Source organism: Lathamus discolor, chromosome 1, assembly GCF_037157495.1.
Source record: "Lathamus discolor isolate bLatDis1 chromosome 1, bLatDis1.hap1, whole genome shotgun sequence".
Taxonomy (NCBI): domain Eukaryota; kingdom Metazoa; phylum Chordata; class Aves; order Psittaciformes; family Psittacidae; genus Lathamus; species Lathamus discolor.
Window position 1 is genome coordinate 119,005,277 of NC_088884.1, and position 26,184 is coordinate 119,031,460.

At 38.8% G+C, this 26,184-nt stretch overlaps 1 protein-coding gene across 4 annotated transcripts in view; it reads right to left on the reverse strand.

Moving 5' to 3' along the window:
- Positions 1 to 26,184, reverse strand: part of FBXW7 (F-box and WD repeat domain containing 7) — a 173,484-nt gene that overhangs the window by 89,623 nt on the left and 57,677 nt on the right. For 3 of the 4 annotated variants that reach the window (XR_010615641.1, XM_065692745.1, XM_065692779.1), the window contains exon 2: positions 9,150 to 9,707. Coding sequence is in view for 3 of the 4 variants with exons in the window: in XM_065692745.1 (XP_065548817.1) it covers positions 9,150 to 9,638 (489 nt within the window). In the remaining variant the exon portion in view is untranslated. Of the gene's footprint in view, positions 1 to 9,149; positions 9,708 to 13,691; positions 13,711 to 26,184 lie in introns of those variants that run through there. The other variant, XM_065692754.1, reaches the window with a different exon arrangement.

Below are 26,184 nucleotides of genomic sequence, written 5' to 3' on the forward strand. Positions count from 1 at the left end.
TTTTTTAACATAACATTTACAGTAATTTGGTGAAGCCCTGAACTTGTTTGAACAAGAGAGAACGGGTGGAACTCTGGCAAAATTTGCATGAAGTTGAAGTTTACACAGTGTTTTCATTCATGATGCTATGGACAAGAAGGGAGAAGATGCTTGCAATGAAGAGAACAGATTATAGAAACACTGGTTCTAGGTTTTATAGGGATTTTTCCAAGAGAAGTTTCACCAATAAAGGAAACTGCAAAACATTCACACATGACCTAAACAACACAGCAGATTAACAAATCTACACAAAATGCACGTAATATCATTACTACACAAGCATAGCTTCATGCACAGATCAGACATCACATACTACCAAAGAAAACCAGTTCATGTGTCAAAAATCATTCTTTGGTAATAGACGTAAGATGCTGTCTGTTCAAACATTCTGCTAAGACAGCTTGGAAATTTGTTTTTGAGCACTCTGCCTGTTCAGAAATTATTAAACTAGCAATGAAATTCGCATTGTCTAGCTTTCCTCTTGATAATCAAGAATTTGTAAAGATATGTAAACCATTTTACTGTGCAGTTTGCTGAATAGCAACATGTTCTTCAGATAATAAAAAGTCTCCCATAGAAATAAAGAGCATGCTGCTATTTTACAGATTACAGTAAGTGAGAAATGCATCAGGAAAAAATGTTAGTCCTGCAGCAGCTGTTAAACATGATTCTGGTCCTCAGATCACCTTTTTTTGCTCTGACCCTCTAAGCTAATTGCAGATCTTATAATTTTAAGTATGAACCACCAGTAAATACAAGAAATGTACTGATAGTATCTTGTATTTTTAAACATACACTTCAAATTCTTATCCAAGAGTGTTTAACATTACCCATTTGGGAAGTTTGGGGAGGGAGGGAGGAAGGGTGGGAAGGATGTCATCAAAACTGAAAACTAACTCACCAGCTGAAGTTTTTACTTTCTTCACACTTTGATTCATCATTTGCATAAAATTTTTCATAACCAGTAATATCAACTTCAGTTAAGCCCCAAAAGGTGAAGCAGCTTAAAACTGACACTTGGAGCAACAGCATCCACTGATAAAATGCTCAGTAAATACAGCTGTATCACTACAGTCTGGAGATATTTGGCTAACAATCACTTGAGAACAACATAAGGAACAAATGGAATATTTAAGTGGGGCAGAGCTCCCAAATGTATCTGTTAGACAAGCCATGTATCCCAAAAGGGTAAGCATATTCAAAGTATTGTAAGCACATTTTCATTATTTTTACTTCATAATGTTTCCAAGGGCTTTTTTGTTTGTTTTGGTGGGTTTTGTGGTTTGGTTTTTTTTTTTTTAAGTATTATTATTTTCATTTTTAAAAAGCTCATTTTCATTTTGAGAATAAAGATGTAAAGCCCATGTACATGCCTACCTTAACACGGATTTGAAATCCTGTGAAAAAGTGTGCAACTACAAGACATTGCTGCAGGTAGTTATCCTGAAAGTATCAATTTAACTTATTCTATACAAAGTAAACTGATATTGCAGTTTGAGTAACACAGACAAGTTCCTTTCCAATATTTATCTTTAAGGAGTTCTTCATAGGCCAAGGAACCAAAAGAAAATTCAATACAACCTTGTGGCAACACATCGATTCTGGGAAAGTCTAAACCAAGAAGCTATTTCCCCGATCCCACATACTACATGTGTTCAGGAAAAACTACTGGACATATCTGTAAGAACCACCAGGAAATATGAAAGGTATACACTCTGTGAGGCATGCTTACTGCAAGGAAGGTGGAATTGTTCATTAAGTCAGATAATGCACAGACAAATTTGGCACAATCAAAACCTCTGTAGGTTTATTTTCCAGTGTGGCTAGTTGAGATTAATTTTGTGACTGGAGTTGAGTAACTACCCTCAGTTATCGGCACATAAACAGAAAATTGCTTGTGCTTTATTCAGCTTTATTCAGTCTAGTAAGCAATCTCTGTAATGGGAAAATAAAAGAATAGCTAAATCAGAACTACCAATTTCCACATAAAAAAAGTCCATCTTTCTGTAATTGGGGTGGATATAAATGAAAATCTACTTATTAAATACAATATCCTACTCAAAACTAAGACTGAAACCGTCATCAACAATGTTTTCTGTTAAAGTACTTTTTCTTCCTTCCCAGGCACTGAGATTCATGATTACTTGCTTCAAAAATTACACATTAGCACTGTCACTTATTTCTGTAGTAGTATTTGTAAAACTATACTGAAAAGAGGTAAGACATCCTTCACTAAGGGTAAGAAAAAAGAGGATTTATTATGGAAGATTCCCTGTCCTTTGACTGCAAGTAACATTTTAATGTAGCAGTTAAATTCAATTACTGCGTATTTCAAGAACTTTGCATGAGAAAGCTGAACTCGGTATCTAAGTTTTTAGATAAGCCCCTTACTACACGCAGAGCCCCCATATCAATTAGCAAACTTCATGTTCCTCTTGCAGAGGAGGGAAAATTAGCAGAGCAGCAATTATTTAACACCAGTTTTACCTGCAAATGATGGTGCAGGAGCAATTCTGCTTACAAAAGGCAGAAGTACCAGCTACACCCTCTGTAAACCTCACACAGCAAATGAAGCCATTACTTAACACAAGTAAAAGCAGAGCAAGTGAGAAGTACTTTTCAAAAGAAGTTTTGATATTTGTAGTAAAGCAGCATGGTGCAGGTTAGTACAGAGGGGGAAGAATCTTGCTATCCAGGGAATTTGAGAATCTGTATTCCTTCCATGGAAGCTTTAATATTTAACAAACTACATCTTAATGACAGTTTCATAACCTTTCCAAATGATCCAGTATGCTTGGAATCATTAGCAACTAGGTTGCACAATATATAAATGAGAAAGAAGTCAATGGTTAAACATGTTGACGGCCACACACAAAGAGTTCTGGTCAATGGCTCAATGTCTGGCTGGAGACCGGTAACGAGTGGTGTCCCTCAGGGGTCGGTGTTGGGACCGGTCTTGTTTAACATCTTCATCGCTGACATGGACAGTGGGATTGAGTGCACCCTCAGCAAGTTTGCCGATGACACCAAGCTGTGTGGTCCGGTTGATATGCTGGAGGGAAGGGATGCCATCCAGAGGGACCCTGACATGCTTGTGAGGTGGGCTGATGCCAACCTTATGAAGTTCAACCATGACAAGTGCAAGGTCCTACACCTGGGTCGGAGCAATCCCAGGCACAGCTACAGGTTGGGCAGAGAAGAGATTCAGAGCAGCCCTACAGAGAAGGACTTGGGGGTGCTGGTTGATGAGAAAATCAACATGAGCCGGCAGTGTGCGCTCGCAGCCCAGAAAGCCAACCGTATCCTGGACTGCATCAAAAGGAGCGTGACCAGCAGGTCGAAGGAGGTGATCCTGCCCCTCTACTCTGCTCTTGTGAGACCTCACCTAGAGTATTGTGTGCAGTTCTGGTGTCCTCAACATAAAAAGGACACGGAACTGCTGGAACAAGTCCAGAGGAGGACCACGAGGATGATCAGGGGACTGGAGCACCTCCCGTATGAAGACAGGCTGAGGAAGTTGGGGCTGTTCAGCCTGGAGAAGAGGAGGCTGCGTGGGGACGTAATAGCAGCCTTTCAGTACCTGAAGGGGGCCTATAGGGATGCTGGGGAGGGACTCTTTGTCAGGGACTGTAGTGACAGGACAAGGGGTAACGGGTTAAAACTTAAACAGGGGAAGTTTAAATTGGATATAAGGAGGAAATTCTTTCCTGTTAGGGTGGTGAGACACTGGAATCAGTTGCCCAGGGAGGTTGTGAGTGTTCCATCCCTGGCGGTGTTCAAGGCCAGGATGAATGAAGCCTTGTGTGGCATGGTTTAGTGTGAGGTGTCCCTGTCCATGGCAGGGGGGTTGGAACTAGATGATCTTGAGGTCCTTTCCAACCCTAACTATTCTATGATTCTATGATTAATCTCAGAGTATGAATATTTCTAATGTCATTACAGTCCAATATAAAAATAAGATTTCGTACCTGAAGAATAAAAATAACCACAAAAAACCTCACAAAACAAAAAGCCTAACATAAAAATATTCTATAAAACTATAAAACTAGCTCCAAAATAACTGTTACGTAATGCAGAAGTAATTCTGACTGGCAGCTGTACAGACCATTTATTGTGTATACTAGTCATGTACGTATCCCAGGGAGAAGCAACAGGGAAAAAAAGATCCGGCTGAAGGTTTTTCGGTTTTGTTGTTTTGGGAGAGTGGGTGTTATTGAGGTTATTGGTTTTGTTTGCAGTTGTACAGTTGGTTGTGTTGGGTTTTTTTTGGGGGGGAGGTTGTTTGGTTTTGTTGGTTTTTACAATCAGAGCAATTCTTAGCATGTATCCTTTTTGACATGGCTTTAGCCATACTATTACTTAATTTAAAAACTCCTTAAAGCATTTACTGTTAGCAAACTCAGGAAATGAAAGGCTTGAAGAACCTATACATCCTATGCATAATTCCTGCAGAAAATAAAGATGCGCGGGGGAAGAGAAAAAAAAATAAAATCTTTCTGTAGGATAACATTTTTCTCTTCCTCTTATGCATGCAGAGCAGAGAACTATACACTGCATTCTTATCACACAAGCCATTTGAAAATGTTTAATATTTATTTTTAAAGGAAATAATCCTACATAATTTCATACACTGGAAACATATTTCTTCTCAAATATAAAATACTGAATTCTTCTGTTCCAGTTCTATTTATTCCCCAGACTTAAAAAAAAAACCAAACCATGCTTCAATATTTTAGCTGCAAGAGCAGGAAAAACCTTTGCAAAGGAACTCTGCACAGGCCTCTATAGGGCTGCAGAAAAGCAATAGCAGCTCCCTCTGCTGCTCAGAAGAGAAAAATACTGACATGCACTGTTCCAAAACCACAGCCCTATCTACAGGGCCTTCTAACCTTCACTCAATTGCATGTACTGCCTGTACACAAAACAGAACTACTTCCAAGGACCAGCACTCCTCTAAGCATCCTTTATTCCTCCTACCCTTACAAAGCCTTTTGTTTATTAACATCCTGAGAATAACAGCAGACTCATACAGGAGTCCCTTCTCACTTCCCTCTATGTACAAAGCCCAGTGCAATCTTAGTTTTCTTTAGCTTCAAAAAAATCAAAGCTATCCTTCCATACAAAGGCAGAAACCACTGATAAAAGAATACTTTATATCCTTGTGGTTCTATGTGCTAGCTTGGACCAGGCACCTCCCAGCAAGAAATTCTGTCCCAGTCCACACTACTTGAGAGCTAAAAGCTACAGATGTCAGCATGGCTTTAGATTTGTTTCAGAACCTGAGAGATGGGTATCTAAGCTTCAAGGGGCAGGTCTTCCTGTGGTACGTCCTAGCTCCACCAAGTCAATCCAGCTTATTTGCTCTGTTTCTCCCACTTCACTCTACAGGGTCATTGAACAACCATGAGAAGACACCATTACTTACATGCAAGTGCTGAATGACAGTCACACAGACAGTATGGCACCAGAATCAGATGATGCTTCAAAGCACACCACTTTTACCAGAAAATTAAGCTGCTTCTCAGCCTTTACCGCTGTTATATGTAATATATGTTACATATGGAAGAAATCTATTAAAAAGTCATTATATTCAGTAATGAAGTAAATGCTCAAATATGACAACTGCTGAAGGGGTAGAAAAATGGTTATTGTGGCTGTAGACCTGACTATACAAGTTTTCATCTTCATTTTAGATAATCTGTTTTCTGGTTCTTAAGAAGCTCCGGTTAACCAACAAATCAATCACCATCCCAGCCCACAATCCTGCAACAAGCAAACCTCCATATGAAGACAACAATAACTGGGAAGTTAGCGTAGGGCTCTTCATGCAGAATGTCTGACCCCTTAATGAGGCGTCACCATCACAATCCAAATACTTAGATACAGAAATAACATTTGGATTTATATGCCCTCATTTGCTAAGCTTCATGAGAGTAACTAGGAGGGAAATTAATGTTTAAAAAGTGAAATAAAAGTTTAAGAGGGGTTTTGTTGCAAAGACTCTTATTGAACAGTGCCTGCTGTCCAGAGGGATTGAGCATCTCCCACACAAAAAGAAACAGAGAAAAACCTTCATAAACACAGGCTGAATCCAAGGTGTCAGTCCAATAAAACATAATGCAGTGGTTGACATAGGATTAACAGCGTTGATGCCAATTTTCCATAAAAACTTGCTGGTTATCACGTATGCCATAAGCACCAGTTTTGATAAAGATAAAATATTGCTAGCATGATCTATTTGTTAATACTACACTTTCAAGAGTATGAACACAAGTAGACAAATGATTTAAATCAAAAGTAAGCAAGCATGTTAATTTGCATGAGCTATTTCCCAGTGATGGTGACTACCAGTAACACATTCTCATCCTTGCAGTGCTACAGAATCCCGCAAGCACTGAGAGGTAAGAGCATTTAAGGGCAGTTACTGTGAGACAAGGGGTTCCTAAGGGGTTCAAGTAATACAAAGTCATCACAGAGCACTGAAAATGGATGCCGCAAATACAATGCAATCAGTGAAGAATCAGCATCAAGCTTTCTTCTGTTAGTCCTGCACATACTATTTACTTTGCCCTCCTGTACTATATAATACTTTTATATTACAGGCATGACAACAACTGGAACAAAAATTAACAAACAATAAAGGCTCTGATGAAGTACATGGATGTGAGAAAACTCTAGTCACTTTAATACAACCAAGTATCAATTCTTATCTCTAGGTACAGAGGACACAGGTGATACTTACAGAAAGGAAGGCTCTCAGAAAAAGGCTTGCACATGTAAGACAAATCATTCGAACATGAAATCCCAATGGAATGCTGCAGTCAAAACTGATAGCGGCATAGTTTTGTTACATACGCAAGTAAATATATAGCATGAACAAATTTTATTTGTCCTTGCTACAGTTGCTGCTGGAGTTTAATCTCAGTTCTGGTATCTATGATTCAAGATGGATGTTCAAAAATCAGAACATTCAGGGAAACATCATAATGAGAAAAAAATAAAAAATTATATGCCCAATAGACAGTGTCCTTATTTACATTTAAGAGACCTTTCAGGAATGAACTTGATTCTGTACTTGGGGAAAGAAGCCCTGCTTATTAAACAGCTCTTCGGTACAACATGAAAATAATAAATTACAATGGTCAAAAAACCCCTCAGATAACAGGAAGAAAGCAAAGGTGCAGAAATCTAAACACAGATGATAACTAGCAAACTATTAACCCAAGCTTGAGTTAAATTCACTTTGCTGAACTCTTTCCTGTTCACAGATGGTGAAATTTCTTTGAAAATATGCTTTAGTTTGTGCAGAAGTCAATACAGAGCAGGACCCTTCAAGATTCCAGGGTGAATGAAACAAAGGCTCTCCTGAATCATCAGCCTTCTCATTTCAAGCTGATACTTCAGGTACACAGTTAAAACTACCTAAAATAGAGCTGCACCATGAATCAAGAGAAAGTCCCAAATATGGTCTGCTACATCCTTCCCCAACAGTTCTTGTAAGAGCACAGACTGGAGAAAAAGGACAACAATGGCTAGCACTGCCCCAAAACAATACACAAAGGAACTATCAGACCACACAGAAATTATGCACCTATACAAAAAATCTTTCAGACAACTTCCTTCAGGCTAGCCCAGATTGTTTCAGTTTATGCCAAATACTACTTTAAAAATGAAAGAAAAAAACCTGCATTCCTTATTGGAGATGATGATCAGAACTGACATCACTGAAAACTATGCTCTGCTCTGTCTGTATACAGTTTGATTATGGTTATTTACAAAGCAATCCAAAATTTCTAATTCAGAGACTTAAATATATATTTTTGAGTGTAAGGATTTCCTACATTAAATATCAAGTCCATACAGGATGCAAGGTGTTACAGAATACTCAGTAAGCCATACTAAAACAGGGAAAACCAACACACTGGAATAAAACCAAGAATTTGAGTTGTAAAAAGCCAAGTGAATGACATGAATATGACAGTATTTCGCTCCAAATTAGAAAGCACATATTTCATACGTTGAACAGTAGAATTATCAATAGGAAATATATAATTTACTATAAAATTATGTGATAACCTTGACTTTTCAAAAATCAAAGATGGGTGTTTAAAATATCTCAACTGACAAGTGAATTACATATTAATCGCTATTACCAAAACAATATTTCTGCAGCTTCCAGAAGCAAGCATTCATCCTATTTACCTGTTCCAGTGCATCTTCAAGACCGATTCTCCATCTCTGTACATTTATGTTCACGCTTGAACACACAGGGAACCCTGTTAACTTATGTTACCAGACTTTTGTGTATTTGTTTTTCATCAGGTGTTTTGGGTGGGATTTTTTTTTTTTCCAAGTGCATTGCGAAAATTTGAGAGGGTTTTGCCATTTTGTTTCTCTAAAGGTGAGAAAAGGCTAGGTGTTCTACTACCAACTAATGATTAAGGAAAAGAAATCGGCACATAGGCTTAGGAATACCATTCTTCCACAAGAGCACCTTCCTGCCCTTCTTGTTTATTACTCAGGATCACTGTTTTCATTCTTTCATTTTTCACTGCTGCTAAGAGTTAACGCAATTCATCCTTCCTGAAAGATTTTGAACATATGGTGAACTACTAAACTACACTGGAGCTAATACTCCATAACCATTTATTTTATTGTTTTTAATCTGTATTTTGTCAAAGAACTCATTATTACCACATCTAAATGAACAAGATATTCTCAAAGACCATCACAGATGCACAATTGCTTACCTTCCTTCTTGCCTGCTTTTAGAAGGAAAATATAAATAATGTTGGGAGGGTCTCAAGTGTATGAATTGACATGAAAAATTTTTTATAAAGAAGCACCTTGATCTTTTGAACATACGTCAAAAGCTCAGAGCCCTATTCCTTAAAATACATGAGTATTTGCTCATGTCAAATCCATGCAAATAATTTTATTAACAATTAAACCAGCATCATTTTTGTGGACTACATAAATTCTTCATAATGAGCTTTAAGTAGTAAAACCTTTGCTTCATTGTAAAAGAAAGTTAAACATGCAAATATCTAACCAAAACCCTGAATTAACAAGGACTAAGAAAACAATTAAACAAAAAAGTAGTTTCTCACCTTTGTCTTTGCGTAGAATGGCGATGACTGGTGAATGGGCAAGTCCATGAGGCTATTGGAATTTGTGATACTGTTACTGTTAGCATGTTCATCTTCTCTACTGCTGTCGTCAGACTGATCAAAATCATCACTCTCCTGGTCCATTTCCTCCTCCTCTTCCACCTCCTCCTCTTGATCACCAGTATGCTCATCATCATCGTCTTCTTGGTTACAAGTGGATTCTTCATCCACTGTAATAAGTCTATTGTTATTTTCTTCTAACTGTTCCTGATGAGACTCGTGCCTGTCATCAAATCCAGGTTCTTCTCCTCCTATCTCCCCATTCCTCCCAATGTGCTGCTCTTCTTGTTGTCGTCTTTGCTGCTGCTCCTCCTCTTCTACAACCCGATTCATCTGCTCCTCATCTACTTGGCTTGAGGAAGCATTACCTCGAAGAGATCCACCAGTTCGTCGCCTCTTGCTGCCCACAGAGAGCAGTTCCTGATTCATTTCCAAAAGCCAGCTTGCTACTTCTTGGACCTTGGCTAGGCTATCTGAAGAGGCAAATGCTTTCACATTCTAAGGAGACAAAAAAATAAAAGGTGGAAAATTAGAAAAGCTGTATTTTGTTAATTAGATAAAGCATTGAAAACTTATTTCAATGTATTACTCCTGATTTCAAATTCCAAGAAACCAGGCAGAATTTGTATGTGACACACAACTGGAAAAACCCATACTGCAGACTACTTTCTAGCAAGTTATTTCTTCTGTAAAACAGTCTGATCATGAACTCTGTAAGCACCACATTCTGCAAAATTCAGGAGAACTGCTTGCCTTCCTAGAGAATCCACAAGAACCATTAGCATTGCCGTTAACAACAGATCCAAGTATGCTACTTGCTAATAACTGGACAAAGATAATTTTCAAATGGCATTTTATTTTCCCTCTTATTTGATTACAGACATAACATGTATCTCAAAATTATTAACCGCTTCTGGCCTTATGCCTTAAGAGCTGGCGTATTTTCAGGTATAATTTTAAGTTTTATTTCTTGTTACTATGATATTCTTTCAGATAAATGAAAAAGAGAACAACCACTAAAGCATACAGCCTTCCCACTCCCAAATCTTAAAACTGGCCATACTAATGCCCAGTACTCTAAAGCAGACATCACTAGGCAGCCTGTGCAGGCCAGAAACAGCTCATACCTTGCCTTGCAAAAATCACTGCTAGCAATGAAGTCCTCCAAACTCAAAGAAGTGATAAAAATTATTAAATGAGGCTCAGAGAAGTTAAAAAAACATGCCAAATTTAGGTGCATATTAATAGAAATAAAAAAATCAGCACAATTTCCAGATTACCCACACATTCAGCTACACATGCACATGCAGACAATACACAAGAACAGTGGAATATAACACATTCTAGCTAGATCTTAAATCTGGTATTAGGTTTCCAGCTATATAGCCTTTGAGGCTGGCACATCCTGACTCCAGTGCCCCTAGATTAAAGTTATATGCTGATCAAGTCAGACATAAACAACATATAGTCAGATTCACATGCACATGAAAACATATGTGAAGAGAAAATAACTAGTTTTTTTTAACATTTATAGAACCACTATTCTCGGGTGGCCACAGACTGCACCACACACTCAGCAGGCTACACTGAGCAAGGGATTCAGACAGCACAATACAACACTGGAAAAGAACATGACTTCTCAGTCTCCTTGGAGCAGGAACAGTATAAAAAAAATTACATGTTTCCATGAATACAGGAAGAGAGTCTCCTAACCTCTCCTCTGCCTTCCCCCCCACTCCCTTCTTTATTTAGAAAGTCCTCTATCTCTTACTGTTTTAAAAAACTAGTAATAACAATCTCACAACAAAAAACCTAGAGCCTTGAATGATGGAGGTGTGGGACAGAAAAACTCCAACTTTGTTCCATGACATTTGTGAAAACATTCAACTTATAGGTGAAGTGAGAAGAAAGTACCAGAAACCATAGCTCTAAGGTAATTTTCATTGTATGGTACCATGAAAGCCACAGAAACAAATTTGCAGAGGTTTTTCAAGTCCTGCATTGAGAAGGATTCGTAGATTCTGCACACATGCCCCCACTTCCTCAAAGAAGCATTACATAAATCCCAAAGACTTGGTTTTCAAGTTTTCATATATGTACACCTGGATGACAACTGCCCCCAAATAAAACCTTACAAGCTCAAAAGCTAAAATCTGTATTCCAAAGAATGTGTCCACCAGCAATTAGCTTCAATCAATGAAGAGGAAGCTAATACTGCAAAGACAATTAAGCTCCACACATCAAGGCAAGGACATGATGGAAGCAAGCAGAGGCTGTGCTGACTCCTGCTTTTTATGAGTGGCAAAAACACATCAGGACACTGGGGTGCATGTGACCCAAACCAAAAGCTAATGACTTCAACCTTGGGAGCAAGGGGCATCAAAAGCAAATGTGTTTGATTTTCTATATATAGTAAGAAACACTTGAAAAAGAGTGAACTCTTCATAACATCGCAGAGAAATATTTTCACTTAACATTTTGTCCCAAAGCCTGGAAACCTTAGCATTTTGAAGTGATGTTTCATAACTCCATTTTATCAGACATCAAATTTCATTGCATACGTAATCTGACATTAGTGCAACCTATTTATCAGGCTTGCTACATAGTTTGGGCACTACGAGCTTGACAACACTACATCTTGCTTTCTCACCAAAAATAAGCGATTTGGATTTTTTAAAGCACTGAATAATATGAAAAAAATCAGCATTAATAATAGAGACCAAAAAAGAGATTTCTATCTCCACAATCTACAGAATTTAGCTTCCATCACAAATGATTCTGTAAACAACCATGAATAAAGCTTAAAAAGCTTTCATCTATTTTTCCACTATTGACAGCATTGTTTCAAATATATGCATCAGTTATCAGTTTAGGATAATATAATTTACTTGATAAAACTTCAAATGCTGCACTTGTTTCATTAATTTAATACATAATTTCAATTTGTATCTGTAAGCAACTGATGTGACATGTCAGCACTGAAATACAGAAGTAATAAAATGCATAATTCTGCTAAGTGCTTAAGTGACAAAAATAACACTATTGTTACTGTTAATATACCCAAATGAAATTCCAGCCAGTTAAGAAAATGAACACACACTAGTACTATTATATCTTTTTAATTATTCCTACATTTTTGTAGTGACTATCAGTTCACAAAATCAGCTTCAGTCATAAATGATTTGAGTTTTACTCTGTATTTGCAGAAATAAGCTCAACTTGGTTTTTCCAGAAGCCCATAAAACACATTATCAAAATTTAATTACATCAGAAATCATCAATATGCAAAGAGGTGATGCATTCACTAAAGAACAGATGGATGTACATTATCTGAGAGATTTGAAACATTAAAGCTGCCTTCTGTCATCTAAGTGCTTTCAGAATTAACTACTGTAAGCTAATTCACAAGATGCGATCATTTTCATATATAAGGTACATAACGAATAAGACAGGATTATTACTTTGCAGGAAGAAGTTATTTACAAATCAGCTACCCGAGAACTAAAATGCTGTGTTTTCAGTTAGTACAGTGCCTCCTTCATTTACACCCTCGGAGCCCAAAATGTCTCAAAACAGCTAAACCCCAGCAGTCCCACAGAGGTAAGCTGTTGCTTTCCTACCCACCTTAGACCGCAAAGAGATATTTTTAGGACACCAAAACATCGCGGTGAAGTGTCAAGGCTTTGCATAAACATGTAAAACTCATTAAACTTGGCCAACAACTCCCAGGTAAGTTTCTTAACACTTGCAGTGGGTCATACGGAAAAGCAAAATACATGGAATCCCCAAGGACAATGGAAGTCCCTGGACTCATACAACTGTAAAATTAGAGTTGAGGAATGCATCCCCCATATATATTGAAGAGTAAATGCTGCTTAAGCAGAATTCTTTATCCATTAAACTTGCACACAAAACACTTTATAAAAATACCAGCTGCTCAAAACCACCCGTAAGAAACGCCGAGCAACACTGAGAAACTATAGAGAAAATGCCTCAGATTTATCTACAATAGGTTACATTCTGTACTGAGAGGAGGATGACAACTTCACTTCTTGCTTTATTGAAATATCTCTGTCCCTCTAGTAGATACAAAAGTTGTTAAACATTTTTTACGTACAAAAACATACAACTGAGTAAAAGTTGGGAAACTGCTGAATTCCTTTTTTATCACTTGAAACTGTAAAGAAAAGGGAAATGAGGTGGGGATGAGAGTAACGGGTGGGGGCTTTTGTTGTTTTCACAAAGTATACCAGAACTTGAAAAGGTTTTAAAGAATTTCAAATTAGAAAGGTACACTGACTTGAAAACTAACCTAAGTCTATATAAATAACCAGATAAAAAGCTAACATACATTAAATTGAGTAATAATGAACTGAGGTAAATAGAAAGCAAAAAAGAAACATCCCACCCAAACTAAGGATCTCCTATGATTTCATTTCAACATCCCAACCTACCTTCCCAAAGAAAAAATAAAAGCCTTACAAGCACATTGGGCCCAAGATTGACACTGGTGTGTTGGCGACTTAAAGTTAGCTCGTCTTTAGCCAACAGTGCAGTAGGAACAGATGTGCCAAGCTGAGACTCAACACCCACATAATAAGGCTCTAGGAAGAGGAAAGAGCTGTTATTTTCAGCTATGACCGCTGGGACCTAAACTGACTCACAGCTGGAGCACATCATCTATTTTAGTTTCACCCAGAAGGTGCTTGGGCCAGCTGTGCTTTAACTCTTTCTATTGGGGAGCAGCTGTGGATAATCAGCAGCTACACTTTGAAGTGTGCTCTGGATCCAAATCCACACTAAAACATACAGTGCCAATGCACCCAACGATAGGCACACACCTGTGCTGTCAGCCACCTAAGACTGCTAAGCCCATTTGAAAAATATGCATACAAAGGTAATTAACACCAAGCAGGTAGAAATAAACAACATAATACTGGTCAGATTGTGGACCATGTTCAAAGAGAACCGAAAGCGTATAAGTGTACAGCCTTGTTAGCTAACAGCGCAAAACACTACAAGCAAGCAATCTGTATGCTGTATATTGATCTGATTACTGGCTACACAGTTTGTATATGGGAAAGATTTTGAACAACAGCAAAGTAACAAACCATAACAAAGAACATGCAATAACTGGAAACTGAAACTGAACAAAGACAAATAAGGGATCCACCACCTTCTTTTATAGGTTATGGTAGCGGACAAGTCCTCATGCAAGGACTTAACAAAAACAAGACACTTCAGGTAAACCACAACTTGAACTAAAGTTACGAGCTTTAAAGAAAAGTTCAAAGAGAAGAATTTTGCTGTGTTGCACAGGATGGGAAACTCGATAACAGCAATGGACTCAAGTAATAAAATTCTGAGTTGAATATATTGTATAAGGAAAATAATAATGTTTTCCATATTTCACCAGCACACAATGTTGATTAGAGAAAGATTAACATACAGCTTTAAAAACTAAGTAATTTTTCATCAAAACAAAGTACATCATTAATAACACATCTCATTCTACAAGCATGCATGCTTTTCCTAAGAACACTACTTCTTCCAAACGTATACACATCTCAGATCTCTCTGTCAGCTCCATTATTCGCAGCTCCAAGCTCCAGAACATATTAGCAACTAAAAAGATTCTCCGCTTTACCCTGCCCAGCAAAGATCTGCTAACACTTTGTGGAGCAGCACACATAACTTTTCTGTTGGATTAGAAGTTCTCCTGCTCCCTTTTCCACTCCCCCTCAATACACTTTAACAACCAATTCATGCTGTTTATTCAGTCCAAAATGGCTGAAGTAACCAACATTAAATGAAACTGCCCCCCCAATTACTTATGTCGAACATAAATCTGACAGCACACAAAAACCTAGATTTAGCATTCATTTAAAAAAAATAAGAAATAATCGCAATTAAAAGTTTCCTGTGCAAATTTAGTGAAGCCCACTTAGTTGCCTCTAATCTTCTTGTGTGGCCGGTTTTAATTAGCCCCATCCCCACCAAAATCTGGCTGCAACACTGTATCTACCTTCTGACACTTTGTATCAAGCCCTTGTGCCCTGACCTCCACTCCTAAATGCTTCTGAAAAAAGACTATTTCAGTTTTCCCCCAACAGAGAGCCTACTATAAAGTGTCTCTCCCTCCTGTTCACCTAACTTCTATCACCCCCACTATCCTACTTCAACAGACCTTATTCCTTCTTTCTCTATTTCATCATCCAAACTTATATTTTTCTCCCAGGATTTCCTCTTAACACAGCTCCCTCTCTAATCCCATGCCTCAATTTTCTCAATTCCTCTTAGCCCACAGGGCTAATTTACAGTCCCAGACACTTAGCTCCATTCTGATCCACTCCCTGCAGACAGTGAAGAGATTCGGATGAGAGACAACAGCTGAGAATACCTGGGTAGTAAGTGCATGGCAGAGCAATGTCCCTGGCTATCAATTTATGGGGACAAACACGCAGAAACCACTGCAAAGAAAACTTTGTTTTAACTCTGGGCTGGAAAGACAAAAGGGTAGGGAGGACCTATCACATAATCCTACCTCTTTCGGTAGACACAGGTAAAATATTTAATATAGGATAAAATATGGAATAGCACACAAAACCCACTCAAGAACAAGAATGAAAAAAGTAGTTCAGGAAATGAGTAACTGCTACAAGAATTTACATGTATTTAGCAGTTTTTGAGATGAGTGACATGGAAATATTACAGGAAGCAGAGAGATTAATAGACCTTTCATGAGCAAGTTTAGAAGAAAGCTTGAGCTACAAGCAGTCAACATATTTTTTAGATTATGGTAGGCATGATCACGTCAGGGCAATCCCAAGCACAACTACAGGGTGAGTGGAGAACGGACTGAGAGCAGCTCCGAGAGGAAAGACTTGGGGGTATGGGTTGATATAAAGCTCAAGATGACCTGGCCCAGTCTCTTCAATACAGACTCATTTAGCCTTCACTGATAATGACTGTGGGAAAAGCTGCAAAAAGGTACAATATGCTTCCTTTGCTGTGTACAGGCAGGGCACACACAGATTCATCCCATTCCTGTAGGCAACACAACCACCTGCAGGGCTCATGGACATACAAACACCAAATCTGAACACATTACAGGTAAAATGGATTCCACAGACTCGCCTTACAAAAGCATGGAATGTCAAGTCTTAATGCTTTAAATCAAAAGCCCTTTTCTTCCCCCTTGTGTGTTTTCTACAAAAACAGGACTGCTCAGCTAAAATTTTACACAGAAGAGATAAGCCACACAGAATTCTTGAGGGGGCGATCAATTTGAGTTAAAGTTGTACAAGTTTTTATCACTCTAGCACAGAGAATCATGCTATAAAATCTATTAATAGAGACCTGGTAACAAAATTAAAGCAATCAACACACAGCAAGAAGAGAGAAAACCACTGATTTTTTTTTTTTTTTTTTCTGGGAACTTATCTTTGTAAGTAATTCATTACTTGAATTCTTGTATTTGAAGTGTTAAAAAAGCCTGGATTTTCCTTGATTCAAAAAGGAGAAAAATATCAGTGCAAATCACTAGTGAACAGTGTGTTATACCAGTTGGTTTTTATCTTAAAATTCAATACTTAAGAAGTTGTGAATTTTTGTGAGATACCATGGTAAGGATGGGGTGGAGGTCAGAGGGAAATGTGAAAGTGACCCATGAAGAGCTTGCTGAAAATCTCAATCTTCCACTAGTAAGAAAATTGTATTAACAAAAATAAGTCCCCTTCCTCAAAACCATATCCCAAGTTACAAGTTAGAACCAATACAGTGCTATAGAAGTGGGGAGCTCATGTCTGTTTATCAAGAACACTGTTCATACCTTTTAACCCCCTGAAATCCAAGACCAACAGCAGAAGTACATAAGTTACTCCTTATTTTTAACTCTGCATTATTATGTTTTCATCAAGAAGAATGAATGGATATAATTTAGAACAAAATCATTTAAATTCCTTGAAAGATATCATGGGAGACAACAATCCACATTAGGAGGAGATCAGTATTATGACTGATGTTACTGTGTTCATATAAATAATTGTGTTATTTTTAGTAGCTTTATTAATAATGACTGTTATACAGAAGATGGCTGGTTTGTGTTTTCACTAAAAACTCTTTAAAGAAAAAGGATTAAGCTGTAAAATGTGACAAGTTAACTATCATGTGCGACTAATGAAAGGCTTCTCTCCCCTTTTAGCAGAAAAGGGAAAGCAGAAAAAAAAGCTTTGTGTTATTTAAAGGGTGCCAAGTTTTCCAGCAACTATTGAAAACAAAACAGGCAAGACATCTGCACACAATTTTCAGTTACTTTGTCTTATCCTTTCTGCTTTGGCAACTGTATCATTACTTGGATTCCTGTAATAAATTTTTTATCTCTCTAGATCTTACCTTGCATAAGGATTCTGTTGGGGGGGCGGGGGTGTGATTTTGTTGGGGTTTTTGGGTGTTCCTCCCCATCAAATTAGAAGCCTGTACTACTGCTGCTAGCGATATAACATAAGCACTTGTTTGCTCAATTTAGAACTGCAAGTTTCTATCTGTTAGCATTTCAGTCTCATGTAAACTATGCCTTCTGTGCATACTAACAAGGAAGAGCTTCTTGCCAAAAGCAAACATTAGATCATACTTATAGCAACACAAACGGAGTATCTTTAGCTACATTAGTTGAGAAGCACGTGGGCTGAAAAATTCTCAGATTAGAAAACTAGGCAGGCAATTTATTACACTCCCTTCAAAATTAAAGACACTACTGCATGCCTACTTAGCAAAGGCTGGAAATATACAGAGTCATCCCAACGCTTATTTCATGACACACACACGTAGCACAGAATCTCTTAAAAAAAAAAAAATCACAAATCCTCTTACAGTACAACGGGAGACTAAGCACTCCCCAAAACTTAACAGGTTTGGTTAATTTGGGGGTTGGATTCACGCCTCTTCCCAAAAAGTAAGTGAGGCTTGTGGGTCTGCGGTAGTTGCGATAGCTTTCCAAGCTGGCTTGAAAATCTCCACAGCACTAAGCATTGTGTTTCACTTTCTATACATGCTATCTGTCCCCAGATCAGACCACCCGTATTCCCTTTAAACAGAAGTCCTCATGGTCAGTTTTACAACATCATCAAGAGCACTGCATATAGGGACCTCCCCAGCTGCCTGGAGCAACACCTGCTTAGGATGGGTTTATGCACCTCAAGACCTTTCATCATAGCAAAGGAGCATGAGGACCTGTAAGAATGACACTGATAGTCTTGCACAAGTAGTAAACTTGGGTTAAGCTGTGCCGGAGAAAACTGTGTCATGGAAAAGCTATGGTGTTAACACACATTAAGTTATAGAGCTATAGGTACCAACAGAAGGAGCTAGAAAACTCAGCCTTGACAACCTAAAAAATGTGATTACTATGCAGGAACAACTTTCTTTCCAACTGTCTAGGCAAACACAGATTTTCTCCTAGACAAAAAGCAAGATCAATCACTGAATGCTAAAATGAGAAAAATCCAAATGAAATTAACTATGAGGATAATTACTCACTGTAATAGCTTACTAGGAAGATAGTAAATTCATCACCACTTTAAGTCTTAAAATAGAAATACATTCCATCTTGGTTTAACATACACGTTCAACAGCTGAAGAACATGCAGCACATGCACAGCTACCCAGGCTTGGTTAGCTGACCACCTCCCCATGGGACTGCACACAAACTAGAGCTGCTGTCAACCTCCTCTCTACTCCCAAAGTGACATAGAGGCAAAACGTATTACCAAACTGCTGACTAAAACCTGCCCAGTTCGTGCAGATTTATTTCACAGCCAGTTTTAACACACGGGCTAGCACAGCCTGGCCAAAGTGGCCTTAATATAATTTTTTCCTTCAGTATTCTCAACACTGCTGAATGTGGTAAGGGGGCTATGATGCATTTGCAATGGGAAAACCTATAGACCTTAGGAGTACAATAGGCTAAACTGCTTTCTGAATTCATTCGGTGTTACCTAGCCTGGTGCTGCTTTGCAAAGCTGCATCATAGGAGCATAAATAACTTGCAAGTGGAATTGCTCATTATTAATGCAAATATTCTGAAGGCAAAAAGCAAAACAGCATTTGGCAGCAAGAACACTGCCATTAAGATGCTTGGTCTGAAAACCTCAAAGTGATTTATAGAGTACCCAACTGACTTCTCTGTCTCAGTTTCTTTCCTGTCCACTAATCACAGAAGTAATTTTTGGTACATTCCCCAGATTATGGGGTTTACTGATACTGAATTGTAATTCTACCAGATGGCTGGTGTCAGCTTCTAGCAAAACAGCAGCATGATTTCTTGGACTGAATCTCCAATTCAAATGCTGCAGAAGTGCAACACAAACAGGCATACAAGCAGAACAGCAGAGATGGCCAAAAACAAAGGTCAACTTCAAACACAGAGCAGAAAAGATGGACTAAAAAAGGTCATGTTTAAATGAAGTGGGGGAATAGACCTTAAAGACAAGCACCAACTAAGTTTAGTTTAATTTAAACTAACTTCAGTTAAATCTAAATGGGAGGAAGTGGAGGAAAATAATGTGAAGTACTTAACTCTCCCCTATCTCAAAGATGCCTGAAAGAGACGTCTAATAATGAATGACACACACAGAGATGGAAACACATACACCCTTTACACTAAAAAGCATTTTAGTGGTTAAAAACCAGCAGGATTGAAGCTGACGGAAGTGAGAATCCAGAGCAATGACTACTATTTCAGAACATTTGTATTTAAATGATTAAAAGTTTAAAATAAATACCCCCTTTCCAAGCAGCTCTTATACAACCTCTAATCACCAAGAATAATCACTCCTTTTACTCTCAAGCTTCAAGGCACAGAACAGTATTTTCAAGCCTCTGAATAAAGACGAATGAAGTAAAGAAGCAGCGCTGCAGACTTTGCCATGAAAAATGCAATCTCTTTATTCTGTTGGGACAGACTTCCACATCAGGCTAACCTTCTAGAAAGGGTTATTGTAAAAACAAAGAATACCCTACCAGAGATTAAATAGCTACCTAGATATCCGAACACTACTTGTTTTTAAGTATTTAATTCCCAGTTCTTCTATGTTATTCCAAGCATACAAGATGATGATGGGCAAGGGAAGAAGAACAAACCCCTCCAAGTCCTGCCAAGCTATCAGCAAGAACATTTTCTGCCTCAAGATCCATAGTGGAAAATGCTTACTCCAGGCTACTACCAAAAATGTCTCATTTAATCTTCCGTTTTCAGTTGCCTATTCTTTAGAAAAAGCCTGAAGGACAATTATCTATAACAGTCAGCTGTCATATAGTCCTAATTGCTAGGGGAAATAAATTAAGTCATTCTATAAGCACTGTTAAAACAGCTGGGAGTAAAAAATGTAATATATTCTGGACAAAGACAATTTCTTAATTGTGTTCAGTTCAGAGCTGTAAACAGACTTTCTGAAATAAGAAAAAGGTAGCCTGGGATCAGGTTGGGTTAGAAAACATGCTTCATGTGAGCAATGCGAGATATTGGCACTGGTGTATTTAACCATTTTGGTAGGAGAAAAATGCAGTTCAGCCTTATCCCTGTAAGGTTGCCCAAAAAGAACAAGAAGTAATATACATTTTATGAAGAACGCCTATCTGTTCACAATCCTAATTCATATCTTATGAAATGCTCAGCTGTGTACATTCAATCAGATTTTGTGCAGTATCCGCTGGGCAATACTGTCTCCATTCTGAATACTGCATTTTCAAAGATGAACTCCAAATGATGTCCTTTCTTCCAGAGCTAGTTAATGAACTTGTTAGATGCCTTTTCATCAACAAGAAGCCTTTGACCTGCACTTTTTTCCTTTAATAAAAGTAAGAAATACAAAGAGAAACAGAATGGCAGTGTTTACCAGACTTGCTGAAGTTTGTTAATTTGTATTTTCAGCATCTTCAGCAGTAGAAAGACATAAATAAAACGAGGTCACGTTCTACTGCTAAAAGGACACAACTGAAGAAATGCCCCTTCCTGGTGTCTCACTTAAAAGCAAAACCACACAATTACGGTCTTCACATGGTTTTTAAAAAAAATCAAATGCTTTCTCATTAACCTTATGTCTCCAGAACACTGCCTACCACACATTGGTTCTTAAGTGTTACGCTGTCTGTGTCATGGGGAAGCTTTCCGGCAGTAGATCTAAAATCTGACCTTGCACAACAACAAGGCACTTGCTGACAAACAGCATGTGAGATTGCCAGGTTTGAAGGAAGATAATATCTCAACCTGTCTAAAAGAATCTGGCCCTAGCCCAAATAGACTCTTAGCAGGCTCCAGTGGACAAATGGAAATGGTTGCAATTATTGTTATTGATTTAATGTCCTTAAAACGGCTCTCTGAGAATCTTATTTCAGTAACTGATTAAGCAGTATGGTTCAGCAGCAGGGCATTTGCCTAATAACCTACAGAAACCTAAATTTGCTTAGCTAAACTACTTTTGGAAGCAAGAAAGTAATTTTTTGTGTCTGCATGACTGAAGCTGAAAGTAGGTGCCTAGGCAAGAACATAAGGTGGCCAATGATACTGATGCCAGGCAGGCAGCCCAACTTTCTTTGAAATCCTATGAAGCCGTTCACTCTAAATATTCTATGTTTCTGTTCTACATCACTTCCCTACTACAGAAAGGAGGTGTGACTGCAAGCAGTAAAAACAGCTGAGTCCAATGCAGGAAAAACTCAGACCACAGATACAGTGAACAAATAAATGATTTACCTGGACTACCAACTAAAAGAGGTACTGCTACAGCCTTAATCTTAAAATCTGAAATTTGGATTATAATTTGACTGGGGAAAAACAAAACAAAACAAACCCCACAAAAATTCAACAGATTCCTTTTGGAGCCTGATGTCATGTCAGATGCTGATACTGCTCTGCCACAGGATGCTTCCAGTGGAGCTTCGCTGAAAGGGCAGCTGCTATGCTGCACTGAAACTTCACTGAAGTCAACTGAGTGCCCCCTAACCCATTCCAGACAAAACTAAGCAAGTCAATTTTAACTCACCAGTTCCCTCTAACTCACATGATGTTGCTGGCACTGGGTTAAGAATGGCTAATATAAGCTGTTGTAAGGACAACAGCCCTTACACCCTTCCAGCAGAGAGCAGGTAACAGCACCTAATACCTTACATCACTGCAAAACAAACACCCACCTGTAAATTTGAAGCTATGCTCTTCAATAAAAGCAAGCCATACCTCATTGCTAGCATCATGGATCTAAACTTGACTGTTGTCAGAAGTCTCGCCAGACCATCGGTCTGCAGAAATTGGAGTGCATGAGCCACCATTTTTCATGCCTACGTGGAAGGGCATGCAGAGCTAGGAGAGTTTCTTGGCAACGGTGAACCTGTCACACAATGGTGGCTGCAAAGAGGAAGAGGCCCCAGTGTTACTGCACCTTTACTGCAGGCCAACCTATGCTCCTGACTTTTCAAGGGTATTGTCAGTACAAATTCATGAAGGTGAAGAGCAATGACTGTCCTTCCCGGACAGCAGTGCTAAGCAGCATCAGCTGTATTGATCAAACACAGACTGCATTACTCCCAGTCCAAACCCTGTGCCTGTCCTTGCTGCTACATCAGGCACATAGCCTTCCACACAGGTCAGTTGCTATGCTGCACAGCTACCCTGCAGATCTGAGACCAGCATGTTTCTGAAGAAAGTAAGTGAAATTGCTCAAGCCCTAGTGAAGTGTGTGTTGATGTGCAGAGGGAGAGACCTGCCTCCTGTCTCACCTCCTGCGTGCCAGAGGGACCCACAACACAATACAGTAGGGAGCCTGAAGAGTCAAACCCTGCCGACACAAGGGAACAGAGCTCGATTCACCTGACAGACAAGGCACAGTTCGAGGCTGGAAGTGTATTTTCTATCAAAAAACCACAAACATAAAACATACCAAAAAAAAGAAGGCGAAAAGAAAAGAAAGAGCTGTTTAAGAAAAAAAACTTGTAAAATAACTGATTTAAACCAAATCTTGAGGCCTCAGAACATCATTTTATAGCTCCAATGTGAGTGACATGTGGAACAATACAGCTGCAGAAGGTGGCATTTTACTACAACTGTTTCTATTGACAGAAAGCCAAATTGGAGACTTTCTGAATAATACACTGGTTGTTGATAGCAACAGCTATCAAACAACAATCAAAACCAGGGCATCTGTCTTTGTCCTTACTGCAAAACCTGGTTGATTAGGTTGTGTCCTATGACAGGCATAGCTTGAAGCCTAGAAAATGGACTTCACAGTAACCATTTTCACCAGAGCAATCCAAAAAGGCTTTTAGGAACAGTAACAATCTCACTAAATAGCTCCACTTTTCAAGAGGCCCAGTCCTTCACTGAGGAAAACAGAATATAGTACAAACCATGCTGGCAATGTGAAGTCTAAGTCATTCATCATGGCCTTCTGTGTTTATCTTAATTTTTCTTACAATCTACATGTGGACTTCCACGTTCTCAGATGCAAGGCTGATTAACAAATGTCCAAAGTTCAGACATCACTTTCTGGACACCAGGGCACAGGAGTCAGCTATTTGATGATTAGGAATAATGATTAGGTATAAACTGTAAAATGGTACAAAAAAATAAAATAGAACTTTCTAAGGTATTTGCATTTCATTCCTATCATCTTGATGCCTGGGAAATACTTAGCACACAAACTTTCTTTCTCCAGTAAGTATCTCTACAAAATGTTTTAATTTCCTGGTGACATTAATCAGATTTTCATCAAAGCCTGGCAAGAACGTATTTTCTACTTGCAGTAGTGCACTGCTCACGTACTGAAATCCATTCCCATGATGATTATGCCATTGTCAAAGGTTTTCTAGTTAACCCGAGGTAACAGCACCAATCAGGTCCACAGATCTGCACTTACTCCTCAGCTACTAATGAGATCAAGCATACATTTCTAAGATATTTCATCTTCATGGATGGGCACTGACCTGAAACCCCCAAGCTCCTTTGGGTGCTTCTGCTGTCTACATTGACACTGAGGGTACCAACTGTTTCTGGACGGCGGCTGTGCACAGCACCTCCTACACTCAATGTTCTCTTTTGAGGAACTGACTGTTCTAAAAGTACTGGTCTGTATAAATGTAAGTAGTTGTGGTTCTTTTTGGAACTTCTGGCCCAAAGCCACTTTGTATAGGGTGGCCAACTACAGCCTAGCATTACTTGACTTCTGAGTGGGGAACAAAAAAGAAGCAGCCCGCTGCACACCTGGGCTGGGAGGTACAACTGCCCCAAAGAGCAGTGTCTGCCAGGCTCAGCACTGAGGCTCACCAGAAAGAAATCTTAGCTCAATAGGTTCAGAGCTGTCTGTTTTAAAACACTTGTTACAAGTGGACAGGAGAAGGCAACTTTTTATAGCGAGAATACTAGGACTAAAGCAAGCATCATAAGGAAATCCTACCTCACTGAATTAAGAGGCAAAACTGCAAAATAGCACTTACATATTAAGGCAAAATAAAAATAAAAAGAAGTTTAGGTCTAGGAACAGGTAAGGACTAGCAGCTAACAAAAAGTGCTTAGCAACCTCCCCAGCACACTTCTGTACAAGGTTTATTTTGCTTTCAAAACAGACTTCCTGACACATGAAAATAAGCTATTTAAATAAACTTTCAGAAAGGAGTGTAGACAGACATGCATACGCTATTCCCAAGGCAGAGCTCAGCCTCTCACATCCAACCTGCTTATCACTGCATCCAACCAGATCTCCTGGCGTACCTGTGCGTACAAGCATCACTAATCTGCTTCAGTCAGAATGAGCAGGTTAGCTTACAAGTTGAAATTCTCTGCTAAGCAGATTCGTTTTGCCTGAAATAGATTAGGAAGCACTCGCACGAGCAGTTCCACAGATTAGAGGTGTGAACAATCCCGTTCAGCAGGGAGACAAGACAGGCGGCGTGTGGCTATAACCTGCAATCAGCCCAGCTACACCTGAACTGAATACCCATGGCAACCCAGCAATGAAAATTAGTAACAGTTCACTTCAGATTCTTAGTCTTTTCTGGTTCACAGTTTCCCCCATGTTAATAAGCCCCATCAGAAGTAAACCAAGGACACCAATCCTAGTCTTACAAAGTAGCTGGCATCTCCAGCCTACAAAGTTTGAGACATTGAATCATAGAATTGTTAGGGTTGGAAAGGACCTTAAGATCATCAAGTTTCAACCCCCCTGCCATGGGCAGGGACACCTCACACTAAACCATGTCACCCAAGGCTCTGTCCAACCTGGCCTTGAACACCACCAGGGATGGAGCATTCACAGCTTCCTTGGGCAACCCATTCCAGTGCCTCACCACCCTTACAGGAAAGAACTTCTTCCTTATATCCAATCTAAACTTCCCCTGTTTAAGTTTTAACACATCACAGAAATCCTAAGAACTGTACAAATGATATTTTGAGACAAACTGCTGCCACTTCTCTTATTTAATCACAGAACAAGCTGCAAATGCAGTTAAAATACTTAATATTTTCCAAGAGGTAAAACAATTTTATTCTATTTTTTGTTTGATAAATAAACGAGGAATAGAGTACTGGTCAACAGGAATCACCAGAAAGATCCTGTCTGACGAGAAGATTCTTTGTTAATTCTGAAAAGTATCTGTAGTTTGTTTTGAGCATTCATTTATTTGCTCAGGTAATGACCACACATTTGGGACTGCATGCTTCAGTAATAATGAAAGACAGCAGGGGTAGTAAAAGATAGTAACAAAGTGGCCTGTAAAACCTCTGCTCTCTTCTGAAAGAAATCCTGAGTGGGAAGAAAGACCGCCATACCTCTACATTTTCCATTTCCACTATACAATACCCCACAGCTGAAATGCTCAGTGCTGCTCCACACCCTCAGTTCATTTTGGAAAAGTCTGTTGAAGTCCTTAGTATCTGCAGGAGTAGAACCACCACAGGGCTTTCTTCTTAATATACACGTATGACCTCTAA